A 12,811-nucleotide genomic window follows, 5' to 3' on the forward strand; every position below is an offset into this window, starting at 1 on the left:
ATTTTTTCCCCTCCCATTTTATTGAAAAGACAAGATAGCTATAGCAGTTTATTTTGGGGTCAGTTTCTGGACCCTTGTTGTTTCCCTCTCTTGTTCAAAAATAAATGTGACTTTTTTCCTGTCATGGTAGTGAAGAGACGCTTCGGGGGAACCCTGTTCTACAGCTAAACCCAGCCCTCCCTGGAGTGTTCGGTGGACCATACCCTTTTGGCATTGATCCAGTAAGAGGACTTCCTTCCTATATACTAACCTCAAATTTTTTAACGGTAACCTGGAAGCAAGAGAATTAAAGTGAAGATAAATAGTTATGTGGGCTTTCGCTGGGCATGGTGGCTCATGCCTGTAATCCCAGCACTTTGGGAGGCCAAGGAGGTTGGATCACCTGAGGTCAGGAGTTCGAGACCAGCCTGGCCAACATGGTGAAACCCTGTCTCTACTAAAAATACAAATATTAGCCGGACGTGGTGGCGTGTGCCTGTAGTCCCAGCTACCCGGGAGACTGAGGCAGGAGAATCTCCTGAACCTGGGAGGCGGAGGTTGCAGTGAGCAAGCTGTACTGCAGCCTGTGTGACAGAGCAAGACTCCGTCTCAAAACAAACAAACAAACAAAAATAGTTATGTGGGTTTTCGTTGACATATTTTTGGGAAACCTTGATGTATGTATTTGGAGGACTTCTAAGCCATAAGAGACCCAAGTGCCTTGAGGAGCCACATACTTCTCCCTGGCACTGCTTATTTCCGAGTTGGTTAATAATATAAACTCTGGGAAGATTGATTTTCAAGACTGCTTCCCATTTCTTAATTTATTTCTGCTTACTTAGTTTGGTTTTTTATTTTTAGCAGACATTTTAACAAAGCAGAAATATATTTTTCCTGTGGATTTTAGACTTGCATTCTTATTTTTACAAACTTACACAAACATCCCAGAATTAATTTTTGTTTCAAATGCTTAGGCAAATTAAGTATGATCAAATCTTTTTTATTGTGTGCTGTAAAAATGGAGTGGTGGCAAGAATATAACACAGGGCATCTGGCTGCTGAGGAAAAGAGAAAAATAATACAGGCTGGGCAAGGTGGCTCATGCCTGTAATCCCAGCACTTTGGGACACAGAGTCGGGTGGATCACTTGAGGTCAGGAGTTCAAGACCAGCCTGGTCAACATGGTGAAACCCCATCTCTACTAAAAATACAGAAATTAGCTGGGCGTGGTGGCATGCACCTGTAGTCCCAGCTACAGGAGGCTGAGGCAGGAGATTTGCTTGCACCTGGGAGGAGGAGGTTGCAGTGAGCCCAGATCGTGCCACTGCACTCCAGCCTGGGGGATATAACAAGACTCCCTGTCAAAAAAAATAGATGGAATGACAACACCACAGGGCTACAATCAGCAAAACATAGACTGTGGGAAAATATATAAGATAAACGATGCAATTTCTTCAAAAAATATTTTGTAAGGAATAAAAAAGGAAAGATGGAAGGAGAACCTATAATTTAGAGACTCAAGAGATATATCTACAATCATAATGTATAGGCCGGGCGCGGTGGCTTATGCCTGTAATCCCAGCACTTTGGGAGGCTGAGGCGGGCAGATGACTTCAGGAATTCCAGATCAACCCAGGCAACATAGCGAAACCCCATCTCTGTAAAGTATAAAAATTGACCGGGTGTGTTGGTGCACGCCTGTAGGCCTAGCCACTCGGGAGGCTGAGGCAGGAGAATAACTTGAACCTGGGAGGCAGAGGTTGCAGGGAGCTGAGATCGCACCACTGCACTCTGGCCTGGGTAACAGTGAGACCCTGTCTCAAAAAAAAAAAAAAAATGTATAGACCTTATCTAGATCTTGCTTTGAATAAATGAATTTAAAAAAAACAAAAAAGGTTTGGACACAATCAGAGAAATTTGAATATTGACTATATATTTCATGATATTAAAGAATCATTGTTGACTGGGCACGGTGGCTCATGCCTGTAATCCCAGCACTTTGGGAGGCCGAGGCAGGTGGATCACGAGGTCAGGAGTTTAAGACCTGCCTGGCCAAGATGGTGAGACCCCGTCTCTACTAAAAATACAAAAAAAATTAGCCGGGCATGTTGGCGAGCACCTGGAATCCCAGCTACTCAGCAAGCTGAGGCAGAGAATTGCTTCAACCCAGGAGGCAGAGGTTGCAGTGAGCCAAGATCACGCCACTACACTCCAGCCTGGGTGACAGAGCAAGACTCCATCTCAAAGAAAAAAAAAAAAAAGAAATCATCGTTAATGCATTTAAGTATGATGACAATGTTGTGGTCATGTTTTAAAAATAAGTCCCGGCCGGGTGCAGTGGCTCACGCCTGTAATCCCAGCAATTTGGGAGACCAAGGCCGGCGGATCATGAGGTCAGGAGATCGAGACCTTCCTGGCTAACATGGTGAAAACCCCACCTCTCAGTGGGCCGAGATTTTGCCACTGCCCTCCAGCCTGGGCGACAGAGCAAGAGTTCATCTCAAAAAAAAAAACAAAAAAGCCTTACTAGACAGGCGCAATGACTCAAGCCTGTAATCCAAGCAATTTGGGAGGCCGAGGCAGGCCTCAGGCCAGACCTGAGATCAGGAGTTTGAGACCAGCCTGGCCAACATGGTGAAACCCCATCTGTACTAAAAATACAAAATTAACTGGGCGTGGTGGCCTGTGCCTGTAATCCCAGCTACCTGGGAGGCTGAGGCAGGAGAATTGCTTGAAATTGGGAGGTGGAAGTTTGCAGTGAGCCGAGATCGTGAACACTGCACTCCATCCTGGGCAAAAAGAGCGAAATTCCATCTCAATAAATAAATAAATAGATAAGTCTTTTCCTTTTAGACATCCACACTGAAATATTTATGGGTAAAATGACATGATATCTGGACTTGACTTTATAGTAATATGGAGATGAGTGAGTGGCAGTAATCTTGTTTCACGAGTCCATAAGGTGATACTAATTTTTGAAGCATTCGCCTCAAAAGCAAGGTTAAAAAAAAATTTGTTGAAGCAGAGTGATAGGTGCATGGGGGTTTGTTATACCGTCCTGTTTGCTTAAGTATCTGTTTAGAATTTTCCATAATAAATAATATTGACTAATAAATAAAAATTGTTGACCGGGCACAGTGGCTCACGCCTGTAATCCCAGCACTTTGGGAGGCGGAGGCAGGTCAGGAGATGGAGACCATCCTGGCTAACACGGTGAAACCCCATCTCTACTAAAAATACAAAAAAATAGCTGGGTGTGGTGGCGGGCGCCTGTAGTCCTAGCTACTCGGGAGGTTGAGGCAGCAGAATCACTTTAACCTGGGAGGCGGAGCTTGTAGTGAGCCGAGATTGCGCCACTGCACTCCAGCCTGGGCAACAGAGCGAGACTCTGTCTCCAAATAAATAAATAAATAAATAAAAATTGTTTTTTAAACAAAGGAATATTTTTCCCTTTGAGAATTCTTTATAATACCTATTTGTTTTCTTGGGTTATGACAGATCTGGAACATTGCTACCAATAAACTGACCTTCTTGAACTCCTTTAAGATGAAGATGTCTGTTATCCTTGGTATCATCCATATGCTGTTTGGAGTCAGCCTGAGCCTGTTCAACCATATGTGAGTTGTTCCACTTCTGTCATAAGAATGTGCATAGTTTAGAGAATGCTTTTGCCTAAAGAAACCATGACATCTTTGGGGAGGGATTAATAACTCAGAACCTCATTCTACATTATAGAAGTGCTTTTCTAAAAATTTAATGGTGTGGCCAGGCACGCTGGATCATGCCTGTAATCCCAGTACTTTGGGAGGCCAAGGCGGGTGGATCACCTGAGGTCAGGAGTTCGAAACCAGTCTGACCAACATGGTGAAACCCCGTCTCTACTAAAAATACAAAAATCAGCTGGGTGTGGTGGCACGTGCCTGTAATCCCAGCTACTCGGGAGGCTGAGGCAGGAGAATCGCTTGAACCTGGGAGGCAGAGGTTGCAGTGAACCAAGATGGCACCACTGCACTCCAGCCTGGGCGACAGAGCAAGATTCTGCCTCAAAAAAAAAGTCTTCATGGCCGGGCCAGGTGCAGTGGCTTACACTTGTAATACCAGCACTTTGGGAAGATGAGGCGGGCAGATCACTTGAGGTCAGGAGTTCGAGACCAGCCTGGCCAACATGGTGAAATTCCATCTCTACTAAAAACACAAAAAATTAGCCGGGTGTGGTGGCAGGCACCTGTAATCCCAGCTACTCTGGTGGCTGAGGCAGGAGAATTGCTTGAACCCAGGAGGCAGAGGTTGCAGTGAACCAAGATAACACCACTGCACTCCACCCTGGTGACAAAGCAAGACTCCATCTCAAAAAAAAAAAGAAATTTTTTTTTCATGGTCTTAAATGAGGCTTAATATTAGTCTTTTAACAATTTGCTGTTCCAGTAAAGATCCTTGAAAAAAACTTGAGCAATTTTCATCAAAGTAAGTGAGCTCTCTTTTTTTCCTTGATGTGCAACTCATAAAATTATTAACTGTGAACTGGGCGTGGCGGCTCACACCTGTAATGCCAGCACTTTGGGAGGCCAAGGCAGGCAGATCGCTTGAGCCCAGGAGTTCAAGACAAGCCTGGGTAACACGACAAGAGACCCCATCTCTACAAAAAAAAAAAAAGTTATGAACTATGGTCTCAAAATGTACTAGATTTTTCTGTTCTCTTTCTCATGGAGAGAATCGTGGGGATGGTATTGCAGCCGTTCAAGGTTCAGAAGTTTGAGGCCTGGCACAATGGCTCACATCTGTCATCCTGCACTTTGGGAGGCCAAGGTGGGCACATCACCAGAGGTCAGGAGTTTGAGACCAGTCTGGGCAACATGGCAAAACCCCATCTCTATAAAAAATGTAAAAATTGCCGGGTGCGGTGGCTCAAGCCTGTAATCCCAGCACTTTGGGAGGCCGAGGCGGGCGGATCACAAGGTCAGGAGATCGAGACCACAGTGAAACCCCGTCTCTACTAAAAATACAAAAAATTAGCTGGGCGTGGTGGCGGGCGCCTGTAGTCCCAGCTACTCAGGAGGCTGAGGCAGGAGAATGGCGTGAACCCAGGAGGCAGAGCTTGCAGTGAGCCGAGATCGCGCCACTGCACTCCAGCCTGGGCAACAGCGTGAGACTCCGTCTCAAAAAAAAAAAAAAAAAGTAAAAATTAGCTGGGTGTGGTGGCGCATGCCTGTAGTCCCAGCTACTCGGGAGGCTGAGATAAGAGGATCACCTAAGCCTAGGGAGGTTGAGACTGCAGTGAGCCAAGATTACACCACTGTACTCTGGGCTGGGTGGCAGAGTGAGACCCTGTCTCAAAAAAGAAGAAAAAGCAACAGCAAAACAAAACCAAGGTTCAGAAGTTTGACCGTGATAGTTAATCCTGCATTGTCTCTGTTGCCTCCAGCTTCTGGTTGCTGCTGCTTAAAGTGATAAAGACGGAGTTCAGGGGGTATTAAATAGAAAAATCTAGTGAATACGCCATTCAGTGTAGGAGTGGCCCTAGGCCCATTTACCCTTAACATTTTTTTCTCTCTCTTTTTTAGCTATTTCAAGAAGCCCCTGAATATCTACTTTGGATTTATTCCTGAAATAATCTTCATGACCTCTTTGTTTGGCTATTTGGTTATCCTTATTTTTTACAAGTGGACGGCCTATGATGCTCATACATCTGAGAATGCACCAAGCCTTCTGATCCATTTCATAAACATGTTCCTCTTTTCCTACCCAGAGTCTGGTTATTCAATGTTGTATTCTGGACAGGTACGTCAACCCAGAGGCCGGCTATCTGAGATGATTATCCTTGATCAGGAAGCCAGATGTTTCTCTGACCCTAAAAAATTTATAACTGCCTTTCTATGGGACAATTCTAGAGCTTTGCCACAAAATGTGCTAATTATTTTGTGAAACTGGATAGTGTTATTCATAGATTAGTAAGAAAGTACTGTTGGGGCGAATTTGTGCCAGACTTGGAAACTGCGTATGTGATCAGTAGACTTTTATATGATGTACCTTGTCCTTCTTCTTACTCTGCAGAAAGGAATTCAGTGTTTCCTGGTAGTGGTTGCGCTACTGTGTGTACCTTGGATGCTGCTGTTTAAACCACTGGTCCTTCGCCGTCAGTATCTGAGGAGAAAGCATTTGGTAGGTGTATTTTTATTGCTAAAAGTTACTAGACTTTTCTTTTGTTCAAGATAATTATGCACAAATCTGTGTATCTGTATACTCTTTTTTTTTTTTTTTTTAATACGGAGTCTCGCTCTGTCGCCCAGGCTGGGGTGCATTGGTACGATCTCGGCTCACTACAACCTCCACCTCCCAGGTTCAAGCAGTTCTCTTGCCTCAGCCTCCTGTGTAGCTGGGATTACAGGTGTACACCACCACACCTGGCTAATTTTTGTATTTTTAGCAGAGACAGGGTTTCACCATTTTAGCCAGGCTGGTTTCGAACTCCTGACCTCGTGATCCGCCCACCTCAGCCTCCCAAAGTGCTGGGATTACAGGTGTGAGCCACTGTGCCCAGCCACAAATCTGTATACTCTTACAACGCATTTGTGGCCAGGTGCGGTGCCTCACGGCTGTGATCCCAGCACTTTTAGCACTTTGGGAGGCCGAGGTGGGTGGATCACTTGAGGTCAGGAGCTCGAGACCAGCCTGGCCAACATGGTGAAACACTGTCTTTACTAAAAATACAAAAATTAGCCAGGCGTGCTGGTGCGAGCCTGTAGTCCCAGCTACTTGGGAGGCTGAGGTGGAAGGATCACTTGAACCTGGGAGGCGGAGGTTGCAGTCAGCCGAGATTGTGCCACTGTATTCCAGCATGGGGACAGAGTGAGACTCTGTCTCAAAAACAAAAAAAACCAACCAAACAAAACGCATTTATGTTATGTCCCAGCACGAGCACTGGGCCTGCCAGGTCAGAGAAACGTTTCTGCTGCTCAAGACATCTGGATTCAGCTTTGAGTAGTTGGGGTAGAGAAAAGTCACAAATTTTTACCTTTTCTGGTCATGCTTTGCTCACGCTGCACTCAGGAAAATGTAGGCCTGTGCCTGTCTAGATGTAGCATCAACCAAAGCCAAGCAAGGCTGCAAGAGCTGCAGACGGGTGAACTCACTCATGTGGTTTGCCTGAGCAACCACAGGACTGACATTGAGACATTTTCCTTTCAAATGAGACTGTGATACTTTCACTGACCAAAACATCCGGGAAAAAGGTTTGGTTTAAAGCACGTTGATTTTTTTTCTTTTTAAAAAAGCAGCATATGTATATATGTTTACTTAATGTCTGTGTGTATATGAATTCTACACACACACACACACACACACACACACACAGTTAAATTTGCTAGATGTTCAGTATCATGCGTAATTTCTGGGTATCCAATAGCACTTTCTTTACACTGCCTGAGAAAACCCAAACGATCTTGTTGCATGACTCTTAAACGGCTGTTAGATGATGACTCCTGTTGGAGAGCAGCTGAGTTACAAGACCCTCCTTCTCCCTTTTCTGACCATCTTCATCCTTCCATGTACCCTCCATTCGTCTCCCCCTTCACTCCCTCCCTCTTTTGTTTTCTCTCCCCTTCCTCTTTTCTTCCATTCACTATCAGGAAGGGCAACCTGTGGAGGCCCCAGTCAGCCCAAACCCGAGCCAACAGGGACTAGAGGCAGCAGCGGCTGCAACAGTGAGTGAATGAAAACCAACAAACCATCACATTTCATTTAAAGAGGTGGCAAACAGTGCAGCAGAATTCTTTTTAATTAAATTGAGAGCATGGGACATGTGTGCTCTTAGGAAATATGTCCTTGTTACTCACTGAGATGATAACAGAAGTTCCACCTCTTAGGGATAGATTCTGGCATCATCTTTAGTATTGGTCTACTAAGTTTCTATTCAAATATGTAAGTACAGGCATGTCCATAGTAACAAAGTGGCTGTTGTACCCTCACTGAGTCCCATCATCTTAATCCAAGATGGCAGCTCTTGGACTCACCCACTTTCATGTCTGCATTTTGTGACCATGTATTGGATGATTTTTCAGCATGGAAGCAAGAATATCTCTGATTCTTGAATTGATTTCCCTGCACTTTAGAGTTCTACTTTAGAGTGATGCTTGGACATTTGATCTTTTTTAGTAGTAACTTAACTTCTTTTTTAAAAGTGAAAGTTTATACATGTTTAGTGTTTTGTGAGAGACTCAGAAGACCTCACATGTCCTCAACTGTTCCAGTGAGACCTCCACTCTCCGATATGTTGTGTTTACTGTCATCTGGTGTCATAACCAAAGTGATCTGTCTTGATCCTTTCCTCTTCTGATACTAATTCAAGATTCAGTAACAGCACTTTGAATATTTGTCCTCAAAAACATCTTTTAACCTAAGTCTTACAGTGCACAAATATATTAGCCCAATATATTCTAAGTTATGAATGAATCTATAAGATTGTAAAAGTCTCACCAGTAGTGATTACCCATTACTTCTATGTGCTAGAAGTATATACTTCTTTAAATAAAATGAAAGATTTAGATGGATAACCATTTCCTTCATTAAGTATTTCTGATTATTTTAAACTTGGAAAACTTCTTATGGTCATCCTTCTGGAACTAGTCTAAAAGGGCTGACATTTTGGGTCAGAAAAAATTTTAATTTTGCTGCTTAAAATACATTTTCAAGTAGGGACTTCCCTGTGAGAAATTTTAAAAACCTTTAGAACACATACTACCTATTGTCGATGTCCTTAACACATACTCTTCTTTCTGCTGGTCTTAGCATATATAAGATATGCTTCTGACAAGATCTTAATGCATTTAAGTCTGGCAACCTCTTCTGTGACAAATTCTAAGTTAAAAGTCCCCTGTCTGGAAACCAGCCCATTCACAGGGTCTTCTTACCCCACTGGTTCTTTAGCCAAACATCTGTTCCTGGAGAGCAGCCTGAAGGCATCAGGATGATCATTCTACAAGAAAGCCTCTGGATTTTTGGCCCCAGAGGGCTGAGGATATGAACAGTGATCTGATTTTGTTCTGTGCTTTGTCCCCTTGGTTGTCTGTGAGTGATATATCACAGTTTAATTTTTCTTTCCTTTTTTCTGCTGACATGTGTCTTTCATCCCCCTTCCTGTAACTCTCATTCCTGTGTTCTGAAGAGATCCTTGTTAGTGTCTGGCTAGGAAATTTAACCTATCTGCCCCTCAGTTTATTTGCTAGTTGGAGAAAGCTTCAGAAATGGCTTTCTACTTTGGGAGCCTTGGACCTTGAAGCCTTCCTCCTGTATCCTATAACCCAGCCTGGGATATGCAGGAGTCCCCTCCGGTGCCCTTTGTTGCATTTTCAGTCCACCTTCTGAGGGTTGCCAGGTGGAATATGTGCATGATCTGGAGGTATCCAGGCTCTGGTGGCCCACAAGTCTGACTGCACTTCAGAGTCATCTGGTAGACTCTGAATTTGTTTCTTAGGGTATTAAAACAAATAAGTGGAAGAAGAAATAAAAGTGGCCCATAATTTCATGGTCCTGACAATCCCCTACTGACATAAAAAAATAAAGGAATATGTGCACTTGGCTAGAGAATGCCTATAGTGCTAAGAAGAAAACCACCTGCCCCCACTGTAGTCCTCCTCTTCAAGGGGCATTGTCAACAGGTAGGGGCCTTGCCTCTGACAGATATCTGCCTGTCTTCTATTGATAGGTGTGTGTGTGCTCTATGCATGTAGAGAAAGACACATGAGGAATTGTGTTTTAAACTGTGGCACTCTTCTGCCTCTCGATTTATTATGTTTTTTAAAAGTTAGTGTATCTTGAAGATTGTTTCATAGTGATAATCACTTTTTTTTTTTTTTCTGAGATGAAGTCTCGCTCTGTCACTCAGGCTGGAGTGCAATGGCGCAATCTCACCTCACTGCAACCTCCACCTCCTGGGTTCAAGCAGTTCTCCTGCCTCAGCCTCCTGAGTAGCTAGGATTACAGGCATGCACCACCACGCCTGGCTAATTTTTGTTTTGTTTTGTTTTGTTTTGAGGTAGAGTCCTGCCCTGTTGCCCACGCTAAGAGTGCAGTGGCACGATCTCGGCTCACTGCAACCTCTGCCACCCCGGTTCAAGCAATTCTCCTGCCTCAACTTCCTGAGTAGCTGGGATTACAGGCACCTGCCACCTCACCTGGCCAATTTTTGTATTTTTAGTAGAGACGGGGTTCACCATGTTGGCCAGGCTGGTCTTGAACTCCTGACCTCGTGATCCACCTGCCTCAGCCTCCCAAAGTGCTGGGATTACAGACGTGAGCCTCCGCACCTGGCCTAATTTTTGAATTTTTAGTAGAGACGGGGTTTCACCATGTTGGCCAGGCTGGTCTCGATCTCCTGACCTTGTGATCTGCCCGCCGTGGCCTCCCAATGTGCTGGGATTACAGGTGTGAGCCACCGTGCCTGGCTGACTATCGCTCTTTTTTATGGTTGCCTAGCTTTCCATAGGATATTCCACTGGATATGCCAAAGTCCTCTCTTTGATGGATGTGTTGGTTGCTCCCAATTCTTTGCTATCACAAACAGCAATGCAGGGAACATCCTTGTCCATGTGTCTTTTTTTTTTTGTTTGAGACACAGTCTCGCTCTGTTGCCCAAGATGGAGTGCAGTGGCACGATCTCAGCTCACTGCAACCACCACCTCCTGGGTTTCCGCGACTCTCCTGCCTCAGCCTGCAGAGTAGCTGGGATTACAGACCCCTACCTGCATGCCCAACTAATTTTTGTATTTTTAGTAGAGACCATGTTTCGCCGTGTTGGCCAGGCTGGTCATGAACTTTTGACCTCAGGTTATCTGCCTGACTCAGCCTCTCAAAATGCTAGGATTACAGGCATGAGCCACCACGCCCAGCCCCTTGTCCATATACCTTGCCAAAGTTTTACAAGCCTAGATGTTCCAGCAGTGGGATTGCTGAATCTCAAAGGGTTCATGCATTTAAAATTTTGATAAACCCTTCACAATGATTATACAATTTGTACTTGGGAACATATTTTGTAAATACAGATTTATTCGGCCCCACCCCAGAACTACTAAATTTACAATTTCTGGGAGTAGTATTTGAGAATTTCTATTTAAAATGCAGCTTTTGGGGTGATTCTAACGCAGCTAGTTCTCTGACCAGCATGTTAAGGACCACTGCTAGAGTAGGAGGGAGGATTTGTGCAAACACTTAGGTCTGAGCTGGGCATTAAACTGTGACAAGAGCTGTGGCAAGAAATGCACACCAGCCATCCTGGCTGACACGGTGAAACCCCGTCTCTACTAAAAAATACAAAAAACTAGCCGGGCGAGGTGGCGGGCGCCTGTAGTCCCAGCTACTTGGGAGGCTGAGGCAGGAGAACGACGTGAACCCGGGAGGCGGAGCTTGCAGTGAGCTGAGATCCGGCCACTGCACTCCAGCCTGGGTGGCAGAGCGAGACTCCGTCTAAAAAAAAAAAAAAAGAAATGCACACCAGGAGGTAGAGCTGAGGATGAGGAGCACAGGGCAGCTGCGCAGGCCGCCTGCACACTGCTTGTGCTGCTGCCTGAAGGCCAGGTTGCTGGAGAGCCGCCCTTGAGCTCTTGCCTTGTTTGGCCCTCTGGACAGAAACCATATGAAGTGAATCTGGGGCTGTTGTTTAAATTCCTTTTCATGCTGTGGCAGGTTAGCACTAATTGGGGTCTGTGAGACTTAACTCATTTCTGCCTGGTTTTTGTTCCCAAAGAGTCTTTTTTGCTTTGGGTTTGGAAAAACTCAAGTTTTTTCAAATCAAGTTGACTTTAAAATTGTACTTTTGGAGACCCTACCAAAGACTGTGCCTGTGAATTCAGAAGAAGCAAATGCCCCGTCAGCGTCTGCCCGCGTGCCTGTGGAAGAATTATTTTAACATTCCAGAGCCTTCCGCTGAAGAAAAGGAGCCCCCTCCTCATCTTTTTAAGCTCAGCACTCTCTAGCCACAAGTGAATATACATTAAGCTTTTTTTTCCTTCTCTGACCTTGGAAGTTCTTTGTTCCTGGGCAGAGACATGGTACATTTCTGGAAGAGGTTGCTGGAATTCTTGGGCTCCTGTTAAAAGCTTATCAGACTAGTGTACAATCACCATGTCATTTGGCCCCTCTTCCTCTTAGAAAGTCTAATTGTTAGTGCCAGAAAAGCTTAGGCCCTTGCAGGCTTTACAGATAGAGCTGTACTTGTAATGAGAATCTGTTCCTATTAAGGTTTTCATTCAAGCAGGATTCTCAATTAGCGTTGACCCAGGTGAGGCTGGTGCCTCTTGGCACAGTAGACAGAACTGCATATTTCCTCTGAAGCAGGGTAAGGTGATAACTGTAGGTTGGTCTGGGGCTGGGGAAGGTGGTGGTTGGGGTGGAACAGTTGTTTGATTTTACTTAGCTGTTCAGTCAGTGGGTTTTGTTTTTGTTGTTAGACTATATGCTTTTCTGAGGTTTGTGTTACTAACCATCGCCCTTCCCACCTCACAGAATGTCATGTTAAAGCCCAGGCAAATTCTACTCTTTCTGTTCATCTGTGTAGGGAACTCTCAACTTTGGTGGGATCAGGGTGGGCAACGGACCGACAGAGGAGGATGCTGAGATTATTCAGCATGACCAGCTCTCCACCCACTCAGAGGACGCAGATGAGGTAAGATCCCGTGGTGTGGGCTTCCTCTCCTTCCACCTCGGGTCAGCCCTAGTCTTGTGTACCCTAAGAGGCCTCACTCCAGTCTTCTCCTTGAAAAATAAAAATACTAATTAATACTCAGCCTGCCTTCTGGACCTCTTAGGGCACCACAGCTTTTTCCAGTGGACCCTGCCCTAA

At 44.9% G+C, this 12,811-nt stretch overlaps 1 protein-coding gene across 6 annotated transcripts in view; it reads left to right on the top strand.

Annotated features, from left to right (window-relative positions):
• Nucleotides 1–12,811, top strand: part of LOC105472412 (ATPase H+ transporting V0 subunit a1) — a 63,600-nt gene that overhangs the window by 36,468 nt on the left and 14,321 nt on the right. For 5 of the 6 annotated variants that reach the window (XR_011615846.1, XM_071083172.1, XM_071083173.1 and 2 more), the window contains exons 14-18: nucleotides 131–221; nucleotides 3,478–3,596; nucleotides 5,541–5,757; nucleotides 6,031–6,138; nucleotides 12,527–12,634. Coding sequence is in view for 5 of the 6 variants with exons in the window: in XM_071083172.1 (XP_070939273.1) it covers nucleotides 131–221; nucleotides 3,478–3,596; nucleotides 5,541–5,757; nucleotides 6,031–6,138; nucleotides 12,527–12,634 (643 nt within the window). In the remaining variant the exon portion in view is untranslated. Of the gene's footprint in view, nucleotides 1–130; nucleotides 222–3,477; nucleotides 3,597–5,540; nucleotides 5,758–6,030; nucleotides 6,139–7,604; nucleotides 7,680–12,526; nucleotides 12,635–12,811 lie in introns of all 6 variants that reach the window. The other variant, XM_071083176.1, reaches the window with a different exon arrangement.

Source organism: Macaca nemestrina, chromosome 17 (genome assembly GCF_043159975.1).
Source record: "Macaca nemestrina isolate mMacNem1 chromosome 17, mMacNem.hap1, whole genome shotgun sequence".
NCBI lineage: Eukaryota > Metazoa > Chordata > Mammalia > Primates > Cercopithecidae > Macaca > Macaca nemestrina.